Here is a 25,077-nt window from a genome sequence, read left to right on the forward strand (position 1 = left end):
GCCCCCTCCCCAGGCTGGAGGACCTGGGCCTGGAGCAGTTCAGCGTGTCCGAGCTCTTCTCCAGCATTTTCATTCCTGGCTTCTTCCTACTCGCCTGCATCCTGCAGCTGCACTACTTCCACCAGCCCTTCATGCAGCTCACGGACCTGGAGCACATCCCCCTGCCTGCCGCCCGCCGCCCTCGCTGGGTTCACAGGTACGCCCACCCCTGTCTCTGAGCTTGTGTGGGCTCTGGTCTTGGCTGGTGGGGGGGGGGGCGCGGGCACAGGTATTTGCGGAGTGTCACAGAGAAGGGCCTCGTCTGGGAAGGGAAAAGAGGCTGGTGGGATTCAGATGGGAGAACCCAGGGCAGGGGAAAGGCCTTGACCATCACCTTCCAATGCTGAGGAACCTCAGCTCGGGGTGTTTTCTCTGACCCAAGGGTGTCTCTACAAGCGGGATGTTAGCTGGGTGGCATGCTGTCACCCAGTGGCTACAGCAGACACAGGTCACCCAATGGAGATAGGAGGCATTGCAGGCAGGGTCTTCTGTTAGCCCCAGGAGGACAAGAGTACTCGACAAAAGTGACACTTTTGGGCCCTATCCTAGGCAGGAGGCAGTGAGCGGGACCCCATTGTTGCAGCTGGAGGAGGAAGAGGAGGGGGACCCCAGGGACAAGGGGCTGGGCACAGCCGGCCCCCACCAGGCCACACAGGTCTCAGAAGGTAAGTCAGAAGGGCAGAGTGCAGCCCCTGGGAGGTGAGTGTGGAGAGCTGAGGGGCTGGGCCTCTGGGGCCCCTGGAGGCCCCGAGCCTTGTCCATGCTGGGCAGAGTAGCCCCAGCCCCAGCCCCTCAGTACCTATTCCCTTCTCACCACCCGCCACCCCCACAGGTGCAGCCAACAAATGGGGCCTGGTGGTGGAGCGGCTGCTGGATTTGTCCACCAGCTTCTCGAATGTCCTCACCCGAGTGCAGGTGTTTGTGCGGCGCCTGCTGGAGCTGCACGTCTTTAAGTTGGTGGCTCTGTACACCGTCTGGGTGGCCCTGAAGGAGGTGAGAGCAGGACACACCCCTTCCTGGTCTGCAGTGGGGTGTCTCAGGGCACCTCGTCAGCCTCCCTGGATCTCGAGGCCCACAGGAGAGGGAGCTGCTCCACCTGCCTGGCTGTCTCGCAGGTGTCGCTGATGAACCTCCTGCTGGTGGTGCTCTGGGCCTTCGCCCTGCCCTACTCCCGCTTCCGGCCCATGGCCTCCTGCCTGTCCACGGTGTGGACCTGCATCATCATCGTGTGTAAGATGCTCTACCAGCTCAAGGTCGTCAATCCCCACGAGTACTCTAGCAACTGCACTGAGGTACAGGCACTGGGTACCATGTCCCAGAGCTTTGCAAGCTTCCCACAGATTGGGGGCTGCAGGGGCTGCTTCTATATTTAGCTCAGCGAGTGAGGGACAGATGCAGAGGGCTGTCCCCAGGGCCAGGGGCTTCCTAGAGGAGGTGTGCTTCAACCCAGTCTATGTAGGATGCACTCGCCACACCGGGGCATCTGGACTGGAGAAGCACCCTGACTCAGCCGACTCCCTGATGCCGTCCAGGCCATGGGTGAGGTGGTGCTGAGGCGAGCCCCTACCCAGAGCTTTCTCTTTACTGTCCCCTCAGCCTCTGCCTCAAGCTTCCCCACCCCAGTCACCCTGTCCCCTTCTCCACTAAGGTGGGTTGAAGGCTGACAGTAGCTCCATGTCCCCGCCTGGGACAGAAGCGGTCTGCCCCATGCCTGTTCTAGAGGTGCTGTTGGGAGCAGGGACCTAAGGCAGGGTCGTTGCTCCCTGGCGTCAGCATCCAGTTACCAGCTGGGGAATAGTTACTGACACCGCCCCTGTCCACCAGCCCCTCCCCAATAGCACCAACCTGCAGAAGACAGAGATCAACCAGTCCTTGCTGTACCGGGGGCCTGTTGACCCAGCCAACTGGTTTGGAGTACGGAAGGGCTTCCCCAACCTGGGCTACATCCAGGTGAGAACAGGGCCTTGGGGGAGGATGGGGGTGGGACCAAGGGGGCTGGCACATGCTGGAGACAGGGCTGGAGTGTCCTGACTGTCCCCCTCCCCAGAACCACCTGCAGATCCTGCTGCTGCTGATGTTTGAGGCCATCGTGTACCGACGCCAGGAGCACCATCGCCGGCAGCACCAGCTGGCCTCGCTGCCCGCCCAGGCTGTCTGTGTCGAAGGCACCCGACAGCAGCTAGACCGGGACCTGCTTAGCTGCATCAAGTACTTTATCAACTTCTTCTTCTACAAATTTGGGCTGGAGGTGAGGCTGGGCATGAACCCTCCCCCACTGTCCAGGTGGCGCTCAGACACTGGGGGTCTGTGGGGCCTTGGCTGAGTGTCTGCAATGCGCAGGCCTACGGGGGCTGCATGGGAGTACAGGGGCAGACCACCGAGGGTGCTGGGTTCTTCTGGGTGAGGTCCACCTGTAGAGAGGGTGGTCGGGGTGGTGCAGAGCCTGGACACAGGCCGGAGACTGAATTAGTCTCAACTTTGCCAAAGAACCCCTTATCCTTGGTTTTCCCCCTGCACGTTGGAGACACGGTCGGCTTCTCCATTCCTCCAGGAGGGTGGTGTGGGCAGCCTGGAGCCTGGGCTACAGGCCCCCACTCCGTGCACAATGCCTACTTCCTCTAGACAGAGGTGCTTTCCTCCCAGCCTGCCTGACCACCCTGTGGTCCTCTGAGCCAGCCTGCTGGGCCCGAGGCTGCCTAGAGGCAGGTCCAAGAAGGTCCCTTCCACCAGTTCCCTTCATCTCTCATCCTCATCTCCACCCCCATCTGCCACCCCCAGATCTGCTTCCTGATGGCTGTGAACGTGATTGGGCAGCGCATGAACTTCATGGTCATTCTGCATGGCTGCTGGCTAGTGGCCATTCTCACCCGCCGGCGCCGCAGGGCCATCGCCCGCCTCTGGCCCAAATACTGCCTCTTCCTGACGCTCTTCCTGTTGTACCAGTACCTGCTGTGCCTGGGCATCCCCCCAGCCCTGTGCATGGGTGAGCAGGGTGCGGGCTGTGGGCGAGGTGTGGGACACGCGTACTAAGTAAGGTGTGTGTGGCTGTGGCCTCATGGACGTGCATAGGGGCATTTCCCACATTCCCTGGGCTCTTCCCGCCCTGGAGTTGGCCTCGGCCCCCTCACCATTCCACAGGCTGGCCTCCTGAGTGCATTCCCACTCAGCCCCCAGCCCCACCCAGACACCCCGGTGCTCTCTTGCACCCCAGGATGTGACGATGTGTAGCTGTCTGTTCCTGGGCAATATGCAGACCTGTTATGCATCCTACTCAGTGGCCTGTCCTCAGGGACCCGAGTGACTAGGTCCTCGGTGGCTGTTTTCTTCAATGCAGGACCTGACATTTGCATTTAGCCGTCCTCTCGTCTCCTCTCTTGTCTCCTCTCTCGTCTCCTCTTTGCTCGTCTCCTTCGATCTCTCCTGTTCCAGACTCTGGCTCTCAGAAAGTTTCTCTTGTCAAGCCAGAGGGTTTGCAGAAAGCTCTGCGTATGGGTTTGCCAGGGTCCCAAATGCACAGGTGGCGCTTGGTGGTGCTGTCCTCGTGCAGCCCCTGACCGGGAGTGCGGTCGGCCACGGGACCTGTTTGAGGGCCCCCAGTCGCTCCGTGGAGGGGCAGCTCTTCACCTGTTGCCATCCCTGTGCGTGGTGTCCGTGTGCGGCCTCCTTGTGCGGTGACTTCTTCCACTGGCGGGGCTTTATAAAGTGGGCGTTTCTGTTATTCCTGGTGCTTTTGTTGGTTGGCTTTGCTGTGAAAAGAGCTTTATTTCTCACCCTTCCCACTTGTTTCTTTTTAATCAGCAGATCCACAGTTCCTTTTTAAATGTGTTACATAAAACCCATTAGTGTTATTCCTTTTACATTCAGAGCCTCTCACCTGTGGCCCATGGGAGCCCTCAAACGGGCCCTTTAACCTGCTCCACAGCTGCCTGTGAAAGTCAGGTTCACTGGGGCTCTACCCAGACTCTGGGAAAAGCCCCTTTTTAAGCATGCAGTTCTGAGCTTGGCACAGAGTCGTGTGACCGCCACCAGTGAGACACAGAAGTGTCCCAACACCCCTGCCCATGTGTGCAGCCCCTCTGCACTGCCTGCCCCTGGCAGCCACTGATAGACCACTGCTGCCTTTTCCAGGGCGTGTTGGAAATGGGCTCGGGTCACGTTGCCTTTGAGCCTGGCCTCTTCCAGTAGAGGACACTCAGTATTGCGTGCCAGCACTTCATTTCCTTTGGTTTGGTTTGGTTTTTTAACTGTTTACGTAGACTTGCAGAAGAAGAAATCATAGAGTTCCCAAACACCCTTTGCCCAGTTTCCCCGCCTTTGTAACTACCAGGTCCAATGACCAAAACTGAGAGCTGAATGTTGGATGAAATGCCACCAGCTACTGATGGAACCACAGACTCTGTGGCCACCCCGCTGCTCAGCTGCCGCCATTCACTAGCCGTCCTAGGACCCCATGCAGATCCCGTGGTGCACTTCGTCACGCTGTCTCCTCTGCCTTTTTTCATCTTTCATGACATTGAAACTTTTGAGGGAGACCAGGTTGTTATTTTGTAGAATCTTCCTCAATCTGGGATTGTTTGGTGTTTTTCCATTAGACCAGGTTATGCATTTTAGGCACGAATATTATGATTGTGACATGGCCACTTCAGTGCATCACACGGGGCCATTGTGTCCCATCACAATGATACATCACGTCCCTGCAGCCCTCGGTCACACTGCTGTCTTCAAGGTTTCTCTGCTGTGAAGCTAATGTTTTCCTCCTCCTTATCAATAGTGTTTATTTGGGAGGAGATACCTAAGACTACCCACATGCCTCGTTTCTTCTCGAGTTACACCGACTAACTTCAGCATTCGCTGCCAGACCATGCTGCCAGAATTATCAGCTGGCTTTCCAATGGTGACCCTCAATCTCTTTTCTCTTGTAGTTATTAATTGGCACCTTCTGTGAAAACAGATGGCTTTTGTCCCCATGCTGTATTTGTTAGTTGTTTACTTCCATCTGTACACACTCCACAGGTTATTCTTTGGGTTCTGCTCCAGTTCCGCACTGGTGGCTTCGTCACCTGCATTGCCCCGGCATTGGCCAAAGGAGCTCCTTGGGTTTAGTTCCTTTGCGGTCAGTCTGCCCGCAACTGCCCCACCCCCAGGCAAACACGCTTCCTATCGCTATGGTTTTGCCTTTTCCAGAATGTCACACAACTGGAATCGTACTTGTAGCCTTTGGGTCTGGCTCCTTTCACGTAGCATTCCGGGTGCATCGTGCTATGGCATGTGTCAGTACTTTGCTCTTTTCCTTGCTGGGCAGTGTTTGGATGCACCATACTTGGTTTGACCTTTCACCCATGGGAGACATCTGGTTGTTTCTAGTTTGGGGCTGTGGACACTGGTGTACAGGTTTTTGTGCGGGCGTAGTTGTCCTTTCTCTAGGATAAATGCCCAAAGAGGCTGTCGCGTTTTACCTCCCCACGTACGTGTGACCCGGTCCTTCTACATCCTCGCTAGCCTTGGTGTGGTCACTGTTCCGTTTCCACCACTCTGATAGGTGTTCAATGGCACCGCATTCTGGGCCATCCGTACCCTGGACACCACTCAGGGAGGCTGCCCTGGCCACTCGCCTGCCCTCTAGCCAGCACTCAGTTCCTCCCACAGGGCCCGGGGCACTGGCTGTGCCTGGGGAGTGTGTACGCAGAGAGTGTGCTGGAAGCTCTGGAACCACGTCCTCTCAGGGCTCCAGATAAGAGTGGGTGTGTTTTTGAGGCTGACTGCATGAATGTGTGTGAATGTGTGCGGGGAGTGTAAGAGCGATTCTGTGGACACTGGACCCCTGGAGGCTGTGGGCCAGCAAGTGGGGAAGCGGCAGGACAGCAGGAGAACTGACACATACCCTCTACCCACAGACTATCCATGGCGCTGGAGCCAGGCCATCCCCATGAATTCAGGACTCATCAAGTGGCTGTACCTGCCCGACTTCTTCAGGGCCCCCAATTCCACTAACCTCATCAGTGAGTGTCCGCGCCAGCTGGGACCCCCGTCCACATGCGCCACCTGCCAGTCCCACAGAAGGCCAAGGAAGTTCTCCACAGGGATGCGGGTGGACAAGTGCATACTCTCCTCTTCAGCAGCAAGGGGCACACTGTCCAGGCCTTGCCAGCGGGTCTGGTCCTGTGGTCCCTCAGCAGGATGCGGGGCTTTTTCTCATGAGTGTGTCTAGTCCTACGGGTCCTCCCCATGGGACTGAGGCCCACCTCATGTGGCCTACCCTGCCATCAGACATGCATTTGTTTGCCTGTGTGTGCAAGTGTGCACACAGGTGTGGACGTGGGGGTGGATACTGCTCTGCACACAGGTGTGCACAGCGTGGGCAGAGGGACAGACTGATGCCCACAGGATATGCAGTCGGGAATTCATTGCCTCATTTTCTGATTTGTGTGCCATGTACGCAGAGCCACATGTACATATACAGGTATGCAGAACATACCTGTACATGGGCAGGCATGGTCCCTGGCATCCCTGTCCACATATAGACATCACTTGCCACTGTTCACACTCGTAGAGCTGTCAGCTCAGCCCCCACACCCACGCCCACACCCACACCACGCCTCTCTCTGGGCTGCGTGCAGGGTCGGTGCCCTGTGCCCGTCGTGTGCCCGGCCTCCACACAGCCAGTGGTTCCCAGGGCGAGTGCAGCAATGGCCTCCGTGTGTCCACAGGTGACTTCCTCCTGCTGCTCTGCGCCTCCCAGCAGTGGCAGGTGTTCTCGGCCGAGCGCACGGACGAGTGGCAGCACGTGGCCGGTGTCAACACTGACCACCTGGAGCCTCTGCGGGGGGAGCCCAACCCCGTGCCCAACTTCATCCACTGCAGGTAAGTCCCAGGGTGTTGCCAGCCTACAGAGCCCGGCCAGGGCCAGGGCCCCCACCTGGGGCTGCACAGGTGGCAGGTCAGCAGAACTGATGGTCACCCCTGGCTAGGACTGGGCCTGGGGCAGGTGCTGCCAGTGGTGTCCTGACAAGATGAGGGGTGGACACTGACCTGGCAGCAGAGGGGTCCTCAGGAATTCCTCCGACCCAGGGCTGCAGGGGGCCCACAGTGACACCCCGCCCGGCAGGTCCTACCTCGACATGCTGAAAGTCGCCGTCTTCCGCTACCTCTTCTGGCTGGTGCTGGTGGTGGTGTTCGTCACCGGGGCCACACGCATCAGTGTCTTCGGGCTGGGCTACCTGCTGGCCTGTTTCTACCTGCTGCTCTTTGGCACCTCCCTGCTGCAGAAGGATACACATGCCCGCCTTGTGCTGTGGGACTGCCTCATCCTCTACAACGTCACTGTCATCATCTCTAAGAACATGCTCTCGGTGAGCTGACCGGCCTGCCTTGCCCCAGCCTCGGCCCCAGACTCAACCCCATAGGCTGGCTGACCCTCCTCCTGCCCCCAGCTCCTGTCCTGTGTCTTTGTGGAGCAAATGCAGAGCAGCTTCTGCTGGGTCATCCAGCTCTTCAGCCTCGTGTGCACGGTCAAAGGCTACTACGACCGTGAGTGGGAGAGGGCAGGTGGCTGAGGGTGTCAGGGACACACTGCTTCTGGGACCCAGACCCCTATCGCTTCCCCCCACCGCCGCCCTTTGTCCCTGACCTGCGTCCTGACACTGACCCTCAACAATTGTGCTTAACCCCTGCCTCTGACTTTGGTCCCTAACCCCTCACCCCAACCCGCGCTCCTGCTCGATCACACCCCCGACCTGTGCTGGCATCTGTCCCATAGCCAAGGAGATGCTGGGCAGGGACCAGGACTGCCTGCTGCCTATAGAGGAGGCCGGCATCCTGTGGGACAGCGTCTGTTTCCTGTTCCTGCTGCTGCAGCGCCGCGTCTTCCTCAGCTACTACTTCCTGCACGTCAGGGCTGAGCTCCAGGCCACTGCCCTGCAGGCCTCCAGGTTGGCTCCCACCTTGGCTCCCTGGGCCCATCTAGGATAGGGTGCTGCTCCCTGATGTGACATGTGAGAATGGAGGTCCACAGGCCATTGGCGCCTCCTCCACCTGGGCTCTCATGGGTTGGCGTTTCACTCCTATTACCACCCCCACACTGGCCCGAAATGCACCCCACCAGAGGGCCTGCTCTCCTCACCCTGCACTCTGACCAGAGAGCCAGGGAGTCTCCCTATCCCTGGCCTCTGCAGCTCCTATGGCCACCTCTTCATTTGCACACTTTCTACTCCATGAGACTGGAGGTGGCAGGAGGGGTCCTCTCCCTGTCACCGCAGCACATCATGACGGGGTGTCGTGTTGGAAAGCTAGTCCTGTAGGAAGGGAGGACCTGGGTAGGTGGGCTCAGCCCAAGGAGGGGAGCCCGTGCAGCTGGAGTGTGGCATCCCGGGCCTCACTGACTTCCCCGCAGGGGCTTTGCCCTGTACAACGCTGCCAACCTCAAAAGCATCGACTACCACCGCAAGGCTGAGGAGAAGTCCCTGGCCCAGCTGAAAAGACAGTAGGTGCCATCTGTGGGACCAGGGTGGACACGGGGTGTCTTCCTGACCGGCTCGGTGCTCAGAGTCATCTCCTACCCACAGGATGGAACGTATCCGAGCCAAGCAGGAAAAGCACAGGCAGGGCCGGGTGGGCCTTGGCCACCCCCAGCACCCCCTAGACCCAGGCCAGGAGCCAGGTGAGTGTGGTCGGAGCCTCAGGGGCCCCCGAGCACTGGCATATCTGTGCCACTAGAGCCTGCTCAAGTTATGTGCCATGTGACGTCACACGGGGCTTCCAGCCCATCCGTCCTGTGCCATGTGGTCACTCTCTGTCCCTACAGGCCACACAGCCTGCCAGTGGTTGTCTGTCTGCACTTGTTAGCTGTTCTCCGCCCCCACAGCCCCACGAGTGGGTGCCCGTCACTGACGGGCTCTGCGTCTCTCTCTGCTGAGGGGCCACCCTCATTCTCCCATGTTTCTCCCTGCTGGCTCATGCTTGCCACCCCCTCCCCTTCACAGGGCCCGGCAGTCCAGGGGGCTCCTCCCTGCCACGGACACAGTGGTGGCAGCCCTGGCTGGACCACGCCACAGGTACCACCCCAACCCAGCTGCTGTGGCCACATGGTCAAGCCGTTGTGTGCTGGGTAGCCTCCCCCTCTCTCAGTTGCTATCCAAGTTTGGGGTGGGCAGAGCTCCTCGGGGCTGACCCCCAGCCTACGTGCAGGCTCTCAGGCCTCATTCCAAGCCATGCAGTAGTAAGGGGCTGCGCCAGTTTCATTGAGCCCCTCACAGCAAGCTGTACGTTTTTCTAACTCGGGGAGTCAGAAGCCTGAATCTTCACAGCCTCTCTCCTGGCCCTGCACCCTCTGTGTTCCTCTTGTCCAGTCTGGTCTCGTCCCACCACGCTGGCCTGCGTTGTGTACATGTGCCTCAGTCCCTCAGCCTGCCACTCCCTGCCTCCAGCCACTGTGGCTGTCCCTCAGGGGGAGGGTAGCTTGTGGATCCCGGCCCGTGGGGTCACAGGTTGCTAAGGGAACCCAAGCTGGGCAGCACAGCCAGACCTGTTACAGGGCCCGCCCAAACCCATGAACTTAAGGGTCTTGCAGAGCCCAATCCTGGGTGAGGGAGGCCAGCTCTCAGCCCCACCTTGCCCACAGTCATCCATTCCGGGGACTACTTCCTGTTCGAGTCCGACAGTGAGGAGGAGGAGGAGGCCCAGCCTGAGGAGCCCAGGCCATCAGCACAGAGTGCCTTCCAGGTGAGGGGGGAAGGTCCCCTGCCTGCTTTGCCCTGTGCAGGGAATGCCCGGGCCAGGTCAGCACAGGGAAGACGAATGCCCCCAGGGCCTGGGCGCCGGCCCAGCCCCATGCCGCCCTCCCGCCCTCCCGAGTTAGACACAATAGCTGTCTGTTTGGGTGTAGGTGCCTCTGCTCCTTCCTCCCGAGGTCCCAACTCTGACCACGCAGGTCTGTGGTGGCCACGGCTGGCCTGGTCTTTGAGAAAGGCTCATTGGGTCTGCTGGCCACATGTCTGTCTCCTCAGCCCACAGCCTCTTGTCTACTTTGGCTCCCTGGTTCTAGCCCAGGGCCCGGGAGAACCAAGCCCAGGAGTACGGGCTCGGCTGCGTGAACCACCTCGTCCTCCACAGCAGTCCCGTGATGCCTGCTTCCTGCCCAGGCTCAGGCTGAGGGCCCCCAGCTGGGCCATCTGACCCCAGGCCCCTCCTTCCCCTCCTCTTCAACTCAGAGGTGGGCCCGATGGGCCTCAATGGTTTGGGAGGCAGGGTGCTAACCCCGTGGCCCTGTCTGTAGATGGCGTACCAGGCATGGGTGACCAACGCCCAGATGGTGCTAAGGCGGCGGCGGCAGGAGCAGGCACAACTGCCTGGGGGTGAGTCAGGCCAAGAATAGGGAGGGAGGGAAACGCAGGGCTCTCAGTTGCTGACCACCACCCTTATGCCCAGGAGGCGGCCTCGGCCCAGAGGCAGAGTTGGTGGAAGGCCCAGGGAACGAGGTGGCAGGTGCGTGGGCCCAGGGGGTTGAGGGTTGGGGTTCTCCTGCTGGCTGCCCCTCCAGGGCTGCCCCCGCCAACCCCTCTCCCTGCAGGCCGCAGCCATGTGATGCAGCGGATACTGAGCACCATGCAGCTCCTGTGGGTGCTGGGACAGGCGCTGGTGGATGAGCTGACATGCTGGCTGCACACCTTCACACGGCACCACCGAGCCATAAGTGACGTGCTGCGTGCTGAGCGCTACCTGCTCACACAGGAGCTGCTCAGGGTGGGTACCACCATGCCCTGACCCCACCATACCCCAGCCCTGCCACCGTGCCCTGTCACACTACCCGACCCCTGTGCGCGCCCTGCCCCTGCCTCACCCACAATGGGGGCTAGAGCAGCGCTGGTACTGCATCCACTGGTACTGCACCCTGCACGTGCCCTGCAGGGTGGAGCAGTGGACCGGAGTGTGCTGGACCAGTTGTATTCAAGTGAAGCTGAGGCCACATCAGCAGGCCCCTTGGAGGCACGGGATGCGCCTAGCACAGGCTCAAGGTGGGTATGGGCCTTAGTGGCCCCCGCCACTGCACTCATGGGCACACAGCCTCTTGGCCACTGTCCTCCAGGGATGTTGAGGCGCTTCCACCACTACTATAACCAGCATCCCCTCCCACAGTGGGCTAGGGGCCGAGGAGCCAACAAGCAGCACACCTGAGGACATCAGCAGCATCCTGAGCACAGGCTACAACACCCACAGTGGCAGTGAGGAGATAGTCACGGAGCCCAGGGCTTCCCTGCATGGCTCCCAGGAGCTTCCTGCCAGCACCCAAACCCGGATGCGCACAGCCAGTGAGCTAATCCTTCACAGGTATTCACGAGGAGCAGCTGATGGGGCAGGCGGGGGTGGGACAGGGGGGCCCAGGCCAGGGACCAGAACCTGCCTGAATGTGATCCCCGCAGGCGCCTGTCCATCCCAGAGCTGAAGGAGGCTGAGCAGTTCGAGACTGGGCAGGGCCGAGCGCTACGATTGCTGCAGGCCGTGTACCGGTGTGTAGCCGCGCACTCTGAGCTGCTTTGCTACTTCATCATTGTTCTCAACCACATGGTCACTGCCTCAGCTGCCTCCCTTGTGCTGCCTGTACTGGTCTTCTTATGGGCCATGCTGTCCATCCCGAGGCCCAGCAAGCGCTTCTGGATGACAGCCATTGTCTTCACCGAGGTGGGCGGTTGCCCCCAGGGCGGGGGCTGAGGGTCGGGAAGGGGTCCTGGCCCCACCATGCTGAGCTCCCCTGCCCCGCAGGTCATGGTGGTCACCAAATACCTCTTCCAGTTTGGCTTCTTCCCCTGGAACAGCCACTCAGTGTTGCGGCGCAATGAGAACAAGCCCTACTTCCCCCCTCGCATCCTGGGCCTGGAGAAAACCGACGGCTATATCAAGTATGACCTGGTGCAGCTCATGGCCCTCTTCTTCCACCGTTCCCAGCTGCTGGTGAGCGCCAGGGGCCAGGGCCAGGCACCCCTCAGCCATCTCATTCTAGGAGGCGAGGCTGGATGCCATGGGCCCCATGGTTGGCCTGGCCATCTTGTCTCGGTCAAGAGCTGCCCTGTGTGGCCAAGTCTACCTCCCCATCACCCTCCTTCTTCCTTCCTTCCACAGTGCTATGGTCTGTGGGACCATGAGGAGGACCCAGCCTCCAAGGAACCTGATGGGGGCCACAGGAAGGAGGAGGAGCCCGGGGAGGAGTCAGCCCTGCTGGGACTCCAGACCGAGGTGGTCACAAGGCCCCAGGAGGAGCTGGAGGTGGCTGGGGCCCCCACCAAGGATGCCATTCCAGAAGACCCAAGGGATGGGCCCCAGGAGCCACAAGTGGGGCTCAAGCCCCGTGACACGAGACGAATCAGCCTGCGCTTCAGGAGGAGGAGGAAAGAGAGTGCAGAACCCAGAGTGCCGGCAGCCATTGGTACATGCGCCTGTCGGCCCGCACCACCCCAGCCCTCCCAGCTGTCGTGCCCCAGTCCAGTGGCACCCTCTGTCCACATGCTGCAGCCCCGCTGGCCCCCTGCTGGTGACCCTGGGAGGGCCCTGTGCTCAGTCTGCTGGTTTGAAATTGGGTGATGGCAGCCCCTTTGGGGGCTCTCAGGGTGGTCAGGAGCTGAGCAAGGCCCAGCCCCCATGCTCTTCCATTAGTGGTGACTGCTCCCCCACAGAAGCTGAGACTGAGGGTGAGGAGGAGGCAGCAGCTGCCTCTCAGACCAAGAAGAGGCGGAGTCGCCCCCAGGAAAGAGTGAGGGTGGTGGGCGTCCGGCTGCAGACCTTCTGCCTGTCCCTGTGAGTGACTGACCTGGGAGTGGCCCAGGGAGGGGTGGGTGGGAGCTGCCAAGGTGGCACTGAGCTGAGCTCCCTTCCACCCCCGCAGGGCTCGGAGCGTGTGCCGGCCCCCGCGGAGGTTCTTCCACGACATCCTGCACAGCAAGTACCGTGCAGCCACCGACGTCTACGCCCTCATGTTCCTAGCTGATGTCGTCGACTTCATCATCATCATCTTTGGCTTCTGGGCCTTTGGGGTGAGCTGGGCTCAGGGCCCCCAGTGAGCACAGAGCCCAGTGGCCACCCCAGCTGCCCCTGACCTCTCCTTTCCCGGCCACAGAAGCACTCAGCGGCTACGGACATCACGTCCTCCCTGTCAGATGACCAGGTACCTGAGGCCTTCCTGGTCATGCTGCTGGTCCAGTTCAGCACTATGGTCATTGACCGTGCCCTCTACCTACGCAAGACCGTTCTGGGCAAGCTGGCCTTCCAGGTTGTCCTGGTGCTGGCCATCCATCTCTGGATGTTCTTCATCCTGCCTGCTGTCACTGAGAGGTGGGTGCTGGCAGGTGTGAGGGGGTATGCCTAACCTGCAGAGACATGCCTCGTGGTGCCCAGCAGAGCCCGAGCTGGGTTCAGGGACCTTGGGGCTGCAGCTGCTGGACTCAGGTTGGATGCCCTGACCTGGGCTTCCTGTCCCACCCTAGGATGTTCAGCCAGAATGCAGTGGCCCAGCTGTGGTACTTTGTGAAGTGCGTCTACTTTGCCCTGTCTGCCTACCAGATCCGTTGCGGTTACCCCACCCGCATCCTCGGCAACTTCCTCACCAAGAAGTACAACCACCTCAACCTTTTCCTCTTCCAGGGGTGAGTGCGGGCCAGGCCAGGGAGGACCCAGGTCGCCCTCTCTCCACATGCCCCCCTGACGGGCAACCCGGTCTCGGACAGGTTCCGGCTGGTACCGTTCCTGGTGGAGCTGCGGGCCGTGATGGACTGGGTGTGGACGGACACCACCCTGTCCCTGAGCAACTGGATGTGCGTGGAGGATATCTATGCCAACGTCTTCATCATCAAGTGCAGTAGAGAGACAGAAAAGGTGCCCAAGCCCAAGGCAGTAGAGGGGACACTGGTCACTTTCCATCTGGGCAGACAGGCACTGAAAAAAATAGACAACACTTGTGGCCCCTTCGTGGGTTCATAGCCCACATCAACATGAGGCCAGAGAACCTTCCTAGAACCCTGGCAGCCGGAAGGGGCTTCTTAGAGATGGGAGAGTGAATTCAGCCCTGTTCGGGCAGACACTTGGCAGCGGTCTGAGCAAATGCCTAGTGGAAGAGGCCTGTCCATAATGTTGAGTTTTTGTTCTTTTCTAGCAGCTTTATTGAGAATGCATACACCACAAGATTTCACCCATCGAAAGGGTATGATTTGGTGGTGTCTAGCACACCGAGGGCTGTGCAGCCACCCATGTCGGTGTTAAAGCTCGCTCTAAAGAGAAACCCCATACCCACTGGCAGTCACTCTGTTCCCCATTGTCCAGTGCCTGGCAGCCACCACCTACTTCCCGATACGGGTTTGCCTGCACTGGACATTCCATGGAAGTGAAAGCACACAATGTTCAGCCTTTTGTGACTGGCTTCAACTCAGCATGTAGCAGCAATGTGTGAGAATCTCACTTCCTTTTAGGCCTGAGTAGTGTTCCATTATGTAGATAAACCACCTTTTTCACTAGATCTTTTATTTTGTTCAGGGTTTGGTTATGGGCAGGACTAGGTTTAGAGCTATAGTGTTAGGGTTAGAGTGATTTTTAGAGTTTGGGGTAGAGTTAGAGCTAGTGCTATGAGTAGGGCCAAGTTTAGGGCCAGGGTTAGTGTTAGTGTTGGGTAAGGGCTGAGCCTAGAGTCAGGGTCAGTGCTCCAGTGAGGGGTAAGGCTAATGCAGCGCTTGGTCTGTGGTTAGGTTTCATGCCACACTCTGTTTATCCATCTGTTCCAAGTGGTGACGGACAGTTGACCTTGTTTTTATTTTAAAAAATGCTGCCATGGACAGTCACCCTAAGATCATGCACACACGTTTCCATTTCTTCTGGGTAGACATGTAGTAAGAGTGGAACTGCTGGGTCATGAGGCATCTCTAGGTTTCACTGTCAAGTAGTTGTTTCCCATGGTGACTATACCACTTCAGTCCCACCAGCCTCTCCCACATCCTTGCCAACACTTTCGTCCTCTTATTACCCACCCTTGACTTTGATTTGCCTTTCGCTGATGGCTAACGATGAGCATCTTCTGTGCTGACTGGCCCTGTCCACCTTTGGAGAAACCTCTGTTCACACCCATCACCCGCTTTCCCTTGGGTTAAACGATTGCTGGATGAGCAAGCGCTGGCACATGTACACCTCTCATCGAGCTGAGGGAGTTCCCTAGTCAGTCCAGGTGCTACAGTCCATCAGATACACAATTTGCAAGTATGTTCTCCCATTCCGTGGGCTGTTTTCTTACATTTTTGATAGTACCCTCTGAAACACAAGTCTATTTTTTATAACATCTAGTTTCATTTTTCTCTTGTTGCTCAGGATTTTGGTGTTAGATCTGAGGGCCTTTTACCAGATGTAAGGTAGCAAAGATTTGCCCCCTAAGAACGTCACTGATTTAGGCCTTACAGTCGAGTTCTATGTATCGTGTTAGATGAAGGCCCACCTTTATTCTTTTGCATGTGAACATCCAGATCGCCTTTCTTCACTGAGTGGTTGGCACCTCTGTCTCATGTGTGGGTTTGTTTCTGGGTTCAAACTCTTTCCATTCCACTGCTCTCTGCCTGTCCTGTGTGGCAGCAGTCTTAGCTGCTATCAGTTTGAATGTCCAGTCAAAGCTTGACTTTATGGGGCCCCTGGGTGAGCCCAAGACCGTGGCCTTGAGGACAGGAATGGCAGAACACAAAGGACAGCTCTGGGACCCAGTGGGGAAGGAGGAGTCTGGGGCAGAGCTTGTGTCTGGGCAGCAGGGATGGAGGCCTGCACAAGGCAGCGCTGAGATGTGACCCATATCCTGCCCCCTGCCAGAAATACCCACAGCCCAAGGGGCAGAAGAAGAAAAAGATTGTGAAGTACGGCATGGGCGGCCTCATCATCCTGTTCCTCGTGGCCATCATCTGGTTCCCACTGCTCTTCATGTCCCTGGTGCGCTCTGTCGTCGGCGTCGTCAACCAGCCCATTGACGTCACTGTCACCCTCAAGCTGGGTGGCTATGAGGTGAGCAGCCACCTTCTACTCCAACCAGGGGAGGTAACGTAGGGGGCAGCTCTGCTGGCCCACTGAAAGGTCTGCTAGGCAGCCCCAGTCCCCACTCCCCTGCTTTCTGGTCCTCATGGACCACGCAGAGCTGGGCCTGGTTACTGGCAGCCCAGGGGGTCAGGGAGGACCCCTGCCACCATGTTACTGTCCCCCCCCCACCGCAGCCTCTGTTCACCATGAGCGCCCAGCAGCCGTCCATTGTGCCCTTCACACCCCAGGCCTATGAGGAGCTGTCCAGGCAGTTTGACCCCCATCCGGTGAGTAGTCCCCCACTGACTGCCCAGCAGGGGATGGGATGGCTCGGGGGAGGGGTAGCTGGCTTTACACCGCTGAGTTGTCACCCTGCACCCAGCTGGCCATGCAGTTCATCAGCCAGTACAGCCCTGAGGACATCGTCACAGCACAGATCGAAGGCAGCTCCGGGGCACTGTGGCGCATCAGCCCGCCGAGCAGGGCCCAGATGAAACGGGAGCTGTACAATGGCACTGCGGACATCACCCTGCGCTTCACCTGGAATTTCCAGAGGTATGTCCTGGGCTTGAGCAGGGGCTGGGTGGGGTGAGCCCCTCAGAGGTTCACACTGCACCCCCGCCTGCAGGGACCTGGCCAAGGGAGGCACTGTGGAGTACACCAACGAGAAGCACACCCTGGACTTGGCTCCCAACAGCACTGAGCGGCGGCAACTGGCCAACCTGCTGGAGGGCACTTCAGACCAGTCAGTGTGAGTGGGGGCCAGGGGGTTTGGGGACACCAGGAAGGCCCAACCAGACCTCACCCACGGGACTGTTCTCCACAGGGTCATCCCGAACCTCTTCCCCAAGTACATCCGTGCCCCCAACGGGCCTGAAGCCAACCCTGTGAAGCAGCTGCAGCCCAGTGAGTGTGTCCAGGGGAGGGTGGTGCTGGGCCCCAGCTGCTGCCCTGGAGGAGCGCGATGGCCCTTACTGTCCCACTGTTCTGACCCAGATGAGGAGGCTGACTACCTCGGCGTGCGCATCCAGCTGCGGAGGGAACAGGTGGGCTCAGGGGCTGCTGGCTTCCTTGAGTGGTGGGTCATCGAGCTACAGGACTGCCAGGCTGGCTGCAACCTGCTGCCCATGGTCATCTTCAATGACAAGGTCAGCCCACCCAGCCTAGGCTTCCTGGCTGGCTACGGGTGAGTGTGCGGCAACATGTGGCCTAGGGGCCTGGGGTGTGGCCGTGGGCAGCAGCCCCAGGACTTACCCACCCCTGCCTGGCAGGATCATGGGGCTTTACGTGTCCATTGTGCTGGTCATCGGCAAGTTCGTGCGTGGCTTCTTCAGTGAGATATCGCACTCCATCATGTTCGAGGAGCTGCCATGTGTGGACCGGATCCTCAAGCTCTGCCAGGACATCTTCCTGGTGCGGGAGACGCGGGAGCTGGAGCTGGAGGAGGAGCTATACGCCAAGCTCATCTTCCTATACCGCTCACCAGAGACCATGATCAAATGGACGCGAGAGAAGGAGTAGGGCCAGGCTCCTGGTGCACTGCAAATGAAGGAGCCGGCCTGGCATGCGGGAGGAAGTGCTCCTGGGGCCAAAGGAGCAGAGATCCCAGTCTAAGGCCACCCGCTGTGACAGGTCCTCCTGGCCCACTGAGCCCTGATGCTGCTGTCAGAAGGATGCTGTGGCCCCTCCACGGCCCAGTGCAGGACTGCTGTCCCTTTCCGTCCTCCCTGCTGGGCCCAGTGCCAGATACACTGGGCCACGGGGCCCAGCCCTCCTCTTCCCATGTGTACTGTAGTTTTTTAATTAAAAACATTTTTATTTATACAAATGGGTGGTAACAAACTGCCTGCCCGTCCTTGCTGTCCTGCTCCAGCATGTCGGAGGTCCCAGCAAGTGGTCCTGAGTGTCTGTCCCCAGGCTCAGCTCTCACCAGTCTGTGCCTCATCATCGCTGTCCTCAATCAGATACTCTTGCAGCTCCTGCAAGACCCAGGCCCTGGAAGAAGCCACACAGTGGAGTCAGCTTGAAGGTGCTGACACCCACAAGGGTCCCTCCCAGGGCTCTCCCAGCACAGTAGGTGCCAGTACCTCTGGCTGCGGAGCTGGGCCTCAGTCAGGATATAGGGTGGCAGGGGGTCCAGGGAGGGCTGCGAGAGAGAGCTGGCATGGGCGAGGGACTGCATGGCCCAGAGATGAAGCCACCCCACCTCCAGGAGTGGGAGGGCTTCCCTGTGGCCAACACAGGGCAGGCATCCACTCACCACGTCCTTCATGTTCACACGGCACCCGTAGCAAAGCTGCTTGATGACATGGGCTCGGGGGTCCTGCCTGTGAGAGCAGAGCTGGACCTGTGTACCTGGTCCTGGCCCTTCAGCACAGGGCCTGGGGGCTTGGTCCCAGGCTGTACTACCACCCTCTGTGTAGCTGCAAGGGACCAGCCATGGGGTGGGATGGGTCAGGGAAGGGACTCACCTCCCACAGGGCCCAGCCCCCTGGCAGCAACCTTGGGCCCCGGCCACTCTTACAGAGCAGCAGGGTATTGTGGGTGCCTCAGCTGGTGGGGTGGAGGGCTGCATCTGGGAGAGATGTAAGGTCTGGACCCCAAAAGCTGTGGCACTATCTGCAAGCAGAGATGAGCGGCAGGGAACTCAGGGACTGCTAAAACCCCAACACCCACTTGCCGGTACCCACCCCTCTCCACCCAAGCACGCTGAGGGATGCAGCACAGACCAGCAGTGTCGATGTCCAGTGTGCACATGCACAGCAGGCAGCGGGGACCTGGGGGGCCAGCAGCGCTGCCATCCCTGGGGGCCTTGACCAGCTTCTCACTTGTCCTAAAAGCATTAGGACAGGGCACAAACTCACCACTGGTTGGCCGAGACCTCACTCCTGCCCTGGCTCGAGCCCCAAGGTGGGGAGCTCAGTGCCCACCCTCCCACCCGACTCCAGGAGCCACACACACAAACCTGTACACAGTGCTGACCGTGGAGGGGAACTGGGCCTGCAGCCTCAGCATGAAGGCCTCCATGAGCCGATGAATGCTGGCCTTTTCGGGGGCCTAGGGACAATCAGATGGCGACTGCACAAGTGGCCCTGGCACAGAGGGACAGCCCCCGGGGCCAACCACGGGTTTCTCCACATCATCAGTTCCCAAGAGCCTGCTGTGTCAGGGCTGGAGTGAACCAGGGCACACACTTCTACCATGTCCCCATTGCTCTATGGTCATTTTTAACAATTAAGTTATGTAAAAAAATTAAAGTGTCTCTGATAAAGGCCATCTTGCCCCTCTATCATGTCCATGACCCTCCAGCTGGGCACCTCACCTTCCCAGGGACAGGGGCACCAGGGGGCAGCAACTTCCTCTCTTTGTGAGTCCCCACCGCCTGAGAACACCAGCCTGCCCTCCAACTCAAAGGGATGGCCAAGGATGCTGGGGGACCCAGGGACTCCACTATGGCACCACATGGCAAACACTGAGGCCCACGGGCCGGTGTGGACACAGCTTAGGCTGCTGAACCCCTGCCCTGTCCCCACAGGTTACCTTGGTGTCAATGGCTGGCGTGAATACAGAGGGGACAGCAAACAGGCGGTTGTAGAAAGCAACCTCCTTCAGTGTGTGGTCTCGCATGGGCCGCACCACCACCACGTCACCATGCCGCTCGTCGGAGAAGCCCTGGGGGGATGTCATTCACTGCACCCAGCTCACAGGCTCACGGCCCCCTCCTGCCCTGCCAGCTGGGGAGTCAGAGCCTCCTCCCTCCATAAGGGAGACCCCAAGACTGATTTATAAGACTACTTTCAAGTACCGTGTCCCAGGCCAAGAAGGCTCCTCTCCCCAGCACCAGGCTAGTCATGAGCTTGATGGCCAGGCGGGTGCAGCTGTCCCCCGTCATCACCTTGGAGTAGCCATGGGTCCGGGCAACGTGCAGAATCAAGTGGGTCCTGTGAGCAGAGGAGGGCATCTCAGACCCAGGTGGGGAAGGACCAGGACCTGGGGGAGAGAGAGGCTCACCGCAGGGTTTGCAGCAGCTCCTCCCTGGCTGTCAGTGTCTTCACTGAGTCGAACAGTCTGGATAGAGCCTCAGTCTGGGCAGCTGTGGGTGGCTGGGCCTCCGTTTGGGCAGCTGAGGGTGGCACAGCTGGGTTCTGGGGGTCCTGGGTGCCAGGCTGACTCAGCCGCTCCTTGCCTTGGGCTGGTGCACGCTGCTGCTGGAGGAAACTGTCCACGGCTGCCTTGTAGGCCCCCTTGGTCCCCGAGGGCTCCTGGGCAAAGCAGCGAAGCACGGATGGTGGCAAGCTGAACACCTTGCAAAGTGGGGAAGGGTGGAAGAGACTGTATGAGGTCCAGGCCCAGCTCTGTACACACTGTGGAACAGGCCCAGGCAAGAGGCCCATAGCCACGCCCCAGCCAGCAGGCGTGCACCCATCATGGACATCCTCCAGGGGCCTTTCTCCCGGGCAACCCACCCACCTCTTCTAAAGCAACAATGTGCCAGGGAAAGCCAACTGTCTGCAGGATTAGCTTCATCTCAGCCAGGATTTTGGCTCTGTCCTCCAGGCTCTGTCCACAGGCTGCTCCCTCTGAAACAGGCAGGCAGAGTGGAGTCGAGGCTCACAGGAGAAGAGCCCGGCTGGCAGGACAAGGCCAACACGTGAGAAGCCCCTCGAGGCTGTGTGCTGCAGCACAGAGGTTTCTGAAGAGACCACAGGTTGCAGACCTTCTCCTTGGAGGAAAATTTTCAGAATGGGTGTAGGGGTGTAGCCACTTGGCAGTGGCTGAGGGGCCGGGAGGGGAGGGGTAGGGCAGGTTAGCATCAGGCCCTCAGGCAGTGAACTTGCCTGTCTCATTCATAGCCCTAGACCCCACAGAAGAGGCCAGGTGGACACTCCTGCCTGACTCTCTGGTGGTCTGACTTATGGCAAGTGCCACCTGCTGCTGGATGTGTGCACTGTCTCCAAAGAAATGCCCCCACCAGGGCCTCGGCCTGGGCACAGTCTGACTGTTTCAGAAGGCCCGCCCAAAGCAGCTGGGGCCTGGAGGGAGGAATGACCACACGTACCATCGACGTAGATGACCCCTGGCACAAAACGCAGTCTTTTGGCAGAATCTCGACTCAGGCCCTGGAGAAGGGAAGGCACTGGGCCTCAGCCCCACAGCCAGAAGCCACAGGACAATTTCCTACAGAGACCCTTCTCTGTCTGGACTGGGCACCTGCTGAAAAGGGGCAATGACGCCCACCTATAGTAGGCAGGTGGCACAGGGAAGCCATGCAGCCCAACTCACTTCGAACTGGCCCTGCCTGGGCATCTGTACTCTCCCTTGTAAAACCCACCCTCCCCAGTCTGTCCCTGATGCTGGCAATGGCCTAAAAAGCAGCTGGGTCCACGTAACTACCCAAGCCCCTCCGGCTGCTCAGCACAGGCCAGGACAACGGGATAAAAACATGGAATTGCTACTCAGATGGAAGAGCAGTGCTAGGTGCTGGACAAACACCTGGGGGAGGAGGTGCTTGTCTCATGTCTCCTGGCCAGGTTTAGGGGACAGGAAATGAGAGCAGAAACACCACCCTAGGGCCCTGGGCACCTCCCAGGCCCCAGTACAGACCACCCCATGGCTGCAGCCTCATGCCCAGTACCTCCAGTCTGCACCTGTACAGGGAGTGCAAAAGGTCCTTGTGTGTCCCACCCCTGGGTGGAGGCCTCCACAATGCCCCATCACCATCGGGGAAGCCGTAACTGTCCCTGACACTGTGATCTGGGCAGGCTGGCACTCCGATGCAAAGGCCCCCTGCTGTCTCTCATCTGTACCCACCTTCTCCCCTCCCCTCTTGACATGAACTGTCCTCTCCGGCAACACTGCTTCCTTTACCTGGCAACAGCCCTTGTCATGCCTTTCATTCTCAGGGAAGCTGCCAGAGCCAAAACACTTTTTGTCTCCCAAGGCACCTGCTCCTATTTCAATGTCTTGTCCCAGACCACTCCCAGGCTGAGGGGAGGCCCATGGCTTCAGAGCTACCTTGAGCGACACTCCACTGTGCCCCCTGAGACATCCATTTCCCAGTGACTACTTTTCTGCAGTAGAGCAAATGGAAGAGCGCTAAACTGGGGCACAGCTGGGCACCCTGGATGCAGCTCCGAGCTTGTGCACCTCTTGTATACACATCCGAGAACCCTCCAGGGCTGGCTCCACCCTCAAGCTCAGCTCGGTGGGTGGTGGCCTGGGCCCAGAAGAATGGTGTGGAGACGCACCTCAAGGACCTGCCAGACCATGGAGCTGGACGAAGGCCCCCCGGACCAGGCCAGGAGCACCTGGGAGAGAAGGAACATGGCTGGAGGATACCACATCTCAACATGAGCATGCTCGCCCACCCCCACCACTGTGGGTGTCCCCAGACATGGGTCCATCCTCAGAGTCCAGGTATAGGATGGCAGGGAGGAGGTGGTAGGATGCAGATGGGACAGGCTGCCTGCAAAAAGAGTGGCAGGGGCATAGAGCCAGGGCCCAGGTGGCCAGGCTGCCTAGTCAGGGACTCCACAGAGGAGTCACCTCACACTCTACCTTCTCTCCCGGAAAGATCAGCCGGTTCTTCCCAAGCACAGCTCTGAATTTGTGGACGTAGAATGCCTTGAAACAGCCCCTGCAACAAAATCACCATTGGCTGTAGCCACACGGCTCAGGCTGCCCACCGTCATGCCAAGATAGGGAAGCTGCTTACATTGGCCTCCACAGGGCAATAGCCCAATGGAGCTGCCCTGAACGATGCTTGCTCAGTTACTTTTTCCTTCTTGTCCCAACTTCCATCTTTAAGAGCAACATCTTGACACTGAGGCTCTACCCAGCATGGAGGCCAGCATGGAGGGACTCTCATCAGGTATGGTCGTCCCAGGCTGAGTCTTACACCACATGGGAAGGCACCTGAGCCACCACCCACAAGCCTTACCAGTGTGAACCGATGTCTGAGGGGTCAGGAGCCCCATGCTGCCTGCAGCCACAGGCACTCAGAAAGGCCCAGCTGGTAAACAGATAGACACAGGCATGTGCAGGACAAGGCCACCCCAACCCTCTCCTAAGCAGAGTTGATGACCTCTTCTAAGACTCCCACAGAGAGAAGTACCACCTCTTGGAGTGAAGAGGGAAGCCCTGGGCAGGCTGCAGGGGCCCAGCATCCTGAATCGCCACAAAGGCCTTTCTCTAATTTTCTGATCCTACCACGACCAGAAATGCCCAGGAAGCTTCTGTAAAGGCAGAGTCCTGGGCTCTTCCCCAAATCCACAGATCAGAATTTCCAGTGTAGCCCTGGCTGGTATAGCTCAGTGGATTGAGTGCTGGCCTGTGAACCAAAGGGTCACCAGTTCAATTCCCACTCAGGGCTCATGCCTAGGTTATTGGCCAGATCCCCAGTAGGAGGAGTGCGAGAGGCAACTACACACTGATATTTCTCTCCCTCTTCCTCTCTCCCTTCCCCCTCTCTAAAAACGAATAAATTTAAAAAATAGCTATTGGTGAAAATAAAAGTGTGTCTTTTATTTTACAGAAAAAAACATATAAACTTTTTGGTCAACCCAACAAAACACATCAGGCAGAGCACCTGCCCAAGATCCTAGGGTGCTCCGAATTACCCCCAGACATGTTCTAGCTGCCCAGAAATGCTCATCCCGCCTACGACTCACTCTCACTGCCAACCCTCCTCGTAAGTCCACCACATACCTTTCTGCCACCTGATCCACAGTTGAATGATGGGAGAATGTTACCCACATAGGAAACCAATACTTCCCCCACCAACACCAGTCACCAAGAGCAATGTTAGAACCAGAATTAAAATGATTAAATGCTTCTAAAAGCAACAAATAAAGCCACAGAAATGGAAGCAATCCTGGCTGCTGAGCAAGACCGTTTGCCAGTGTCTCCTACCTATCTCCAGGCCTCACCTGCAGAAAGCATCTCCTGCTCGGATCACCACCACAGGCAGGCCTTCCTTGCACTTCACACACTTCTGCTCAGTGCTTTGGATACATGTGGGAGAAGACAGAACAGGAACAGATTAGCCCTTGCTGGTGAGCTCAGTGGGTTAGAGCATCGTCCTGATATGCAAAGATTGTGGGTTTCATCCCCAGTCAGGGCACATACAAGAATCAACCAATGAATGCATAAATGGGTGGAACAACAAATCGATGTTTCTCTCTCTCCCCCCTCCTTCTTCTTTCTCTCTAAAATCAGTAAGTTTTAAAAAATGTTTCAATACAGAACACAGATTTACACTCCCCCTCCCAACGGGCTTCAGAAAGAGAGTCCTGTTTCTCATCCCAGCCCTGTGTAGGAGAGAGGCAATGTAGGGGCCTGTACACACAAAAACCAGTGCTTGTGTCTTAACCAAAATACCGCTCTGACAAAAGACAATGGTTCTGGAGATTTCCAGTCGGCTAAAGCCAGCTCAGTGGGAACATAAAGGTCACGTCTCAATCCCTTCAGGGCTGGCACGACAGGGGAGACAACTTGCTCTGTGTGGCTCTGGACCGGAGATACGGAGCCACTGAGTGACAACGATTGGGAAGCCCACTTCCTCTTCAGTAAGAGAGAATGGTCAGAGGCAGAGCTGTCCCAATGACTGCAAGAATTTGAGGTGCGAGCGAGTAGGAGGAGCCCCTTCCTGCCAGTGTTCATCACGGGCTTCACAGGCACTCCCCGGGTGCTGCGGAGCGAGGGCCAGCCCCCACCCTGGACCCCCGGGCTCCTGGGCTTGGCCTTGGCGGTATCTGGGTTTTCTGGAGTGCAGGGCCCGAGACTGAGGGCAAAGCGCGACGGCGTCCTCAGGGCAGGACTCGCTGCCGGCTGAAGACGTCGGGTACCGGAGAAATGGGTGTGTCGCCCAGCTCTTACCCAGACCGCGGCGGCAGCTGTCCCTCAGCCGGGGGCTCCGGGTACTCCTCACCCACCTGGCACATGGTTGTACCAGATTGAGAGGCAGACTGCGGCGCGCGCAGTCTGATGACGTCACCGCAGCGCGCCGTCGCAGCCTCG

General features: G+C 58.7%; 2 protein-coding genes across 4 annotated transcripts in view; one reads left to right on the forward strand and one right to left on the reverse strand.

Moving 5' to 3' along the window:
- PIEZO1 (piezo type mechanosensitive ion channel component 1) overlaps positions 1-17,887 on the forward strand; it is a 61,628-nt gene extending 43,741 nt beyond the window's left edge. The window contains exons 16-51 of one of the 2 annotated variants that reach the window (XM_037142333.2): positions 14-196; positions 589-704; positions 872-1,032; positions 1,155-1,331; positions 1,864-1,989; positions 2,087-2,287; positions 2,818-3,022; positions 5,934-6,038; positions 6,747-6,900; positions 7,145-7,388; positions 7,470-7,566; positions 7,796-7,967; positions 8,429-8,518; positions 8,601-8,695; positions 9,018-9,089; positions 9,656-9,756; positions 10,310-10,388; positions 10,462-10,518; positions 10,604-10,776; positions 10,942-11,048; positions 11,170-11,361; positions 11,454-11,712; positions 11,794-11,982; positions 12,151-12,454; positions 12,702-12,822; positions 12,911-13,058; positions 13,142-13,356; positions 13,509-13,667; positions 13,749-13,896; positions 15,859-16,047; positions 16,254-16,346; positions 16,442-16,614; positions 16,688-16,810; positions 16,886-16,965; positions 17,056-17,245; positions 17,331-17,887. In XM_037142333.2, the coding sequence (XP_036998228.2) occupies positions 14-196; positions 589-704; positions 872-1,032; positions 1,155-1,331; positions 1,864-1,989; positions 2,087-2,287; positions 2,818-3,022; positions 5,934-6,038; positions 6,747-6,900; positions 7,145-7,388; positions 7,470-7,566; positions 7,796-7,967; positions 8,429-8,518; positions 8,601-8,695; positions 9,018-9,089; positions 9,656-9,756; positions 10,310-10,388; positions 10,462-10,518; positions 10,604-10,776; positions 10,942-11,048; positions 11,170-11,361; positions 11,454-11,712; positions 11,794-11,982; positions 12,151-12,454; positions 12,702-12,822; positions 12,911-13,058; positions 13,142-13,356; positions 13,509-13,667; positions 13,749-13,896; positions 15,859-16,047; positions 16,254-16,346; positions 16,442-16,614; positions 16,688-16,810; positions 16,886-16,965; positions 17,056-17,245; positions 17,331-17,580 (5,548 nt within the window). In that variant the 3' untranslated portion in view covers positions 17,581-17,887. The remainder of the gene's footprint in view (positions 1-13; positions 197-588; positions 705-871; positions 1,033-1,154; positions 1,332-1,863; positions 1,990-2,086; positions 2,288-2,817; positions 3,023-5,933; positions 6,039-6,746; positions 6,901-7,144; positions 7,389-7,469; positions 7,567-7,795; positions 7,968-8,428; positions 8,519-8,600; positions 8,696-9,017; positions 9,090-9,655; positions 9,757-10,309; positions 10,389-10,461; positions 10,519-10,603; positions 10,777-10,941; positions 11,049-11,169; positions 11,362-11,453; positions 11,713-11,793; positions 11,983-12,150; positions 12,455-12,701; positions 12,823-12,910; positions 13,059-13,141; positions 13,357-13,508; positions 13,668-13,748; positions 13,897-15,858; positions 16,048-16,253; positions 16,347-16,441; positions 16,615-16,687; positions 16,811-16,885; positions 16,966-17,055; positions 17,246-17,330) is intronic. The other variant, XM_053666562.1, reaches the window with a different exon arrangement.
- On the reverse strand, positions 17,876-25,044 carry CTU2 (cytosolic thiouridylase subunit 2). 2 transcript variants are annotated; one of them, XM_037142335.2, is made up of 15 exons: positions 24,937-25,044; positions 23,988-24,062; positions 22,618-22,696; positions 22,308-22,367; positions 21,119-21,179; positions 20,530-20,639; positions 20,071-20,363; positions 19,865-20,000; positions 19,600-19,731; positions 19,025-19,116; positions 18,789-18,892; positions 18,531-18,678; positions 18,320-18,386; positions 18,147-18,205; positions 17,876-18,054 (listed from the first exon to the last, which is right to left on the reverse strand). In XM_037142335.2, the coding sequence occupies exons 1-15, from the start codon at positions 24,999-25,001 to the stop codon at positions 17,979-17,981; spliced, it is 1,557 nt and encodes a 518-aa protein (XP_036998230.2). In that variant the 5' UTR covers positions 25,002-25,044; the 3' UTR covers positions 17,876-17,978. The 2 variants fall into 2 exon arrangements, with proteins under 2 accessions (XP_036998230.2, XP_036998231.2); XM_037142336.2 differs by lacking the exon at positions 18,147-18,205 and having other exon boundaries at positions 17,913-18,054.
- Between the last annotated feature and the right edge of the window lie 33 nt (positions 25,045-25,077).

Source organism: Artibeus jamaicensis, unplaced genomic scaffold, assembly GCF_021234435.1.
Source record: "Artibeus jamaicensis isolate MK-2021 breed Jamaican fruit bat unplaced genomic scaffold, CSHL_Jam_final contig_464, whole genome shotgun sequence".
In the NCBI taxonomy this organism is placed as follows: Eukaryota; Metazoa; Chordata; class Mammalia; order Chiroptera; family Phyllostomidae; genus Artibeus; species Artibeus jamaicensis.

What these genes read in the sequence shown, in the direction of transcription:
- CTU2 (XM_037142335.2), bottom strand. Translation starts at nt 25,001, where the DNA reads ATGTGCCAGGTGGGTGAGGAGTACCCGGAGCCCCCGGCTGAGGGACAG. An exon ending in TGATCTTTCCGGGAGAGAAG is followed by an intron (nt 22,368 to 22,617) that starts GTAGAGTGTGAG and finishes CTTCTCTCCCAG; the next exon opens with GTGCTCCTGGCCTGGTCCGG. An exon ending in ACATTGTTGCTTTAGAAGAG is followed by an intron (nt 20,364 to 20,529) that starts GTGGGTGGGTTG and finishes CCACTTTGCAAG; the next exon opens with GTGTTCAGCTTGCCACCATC.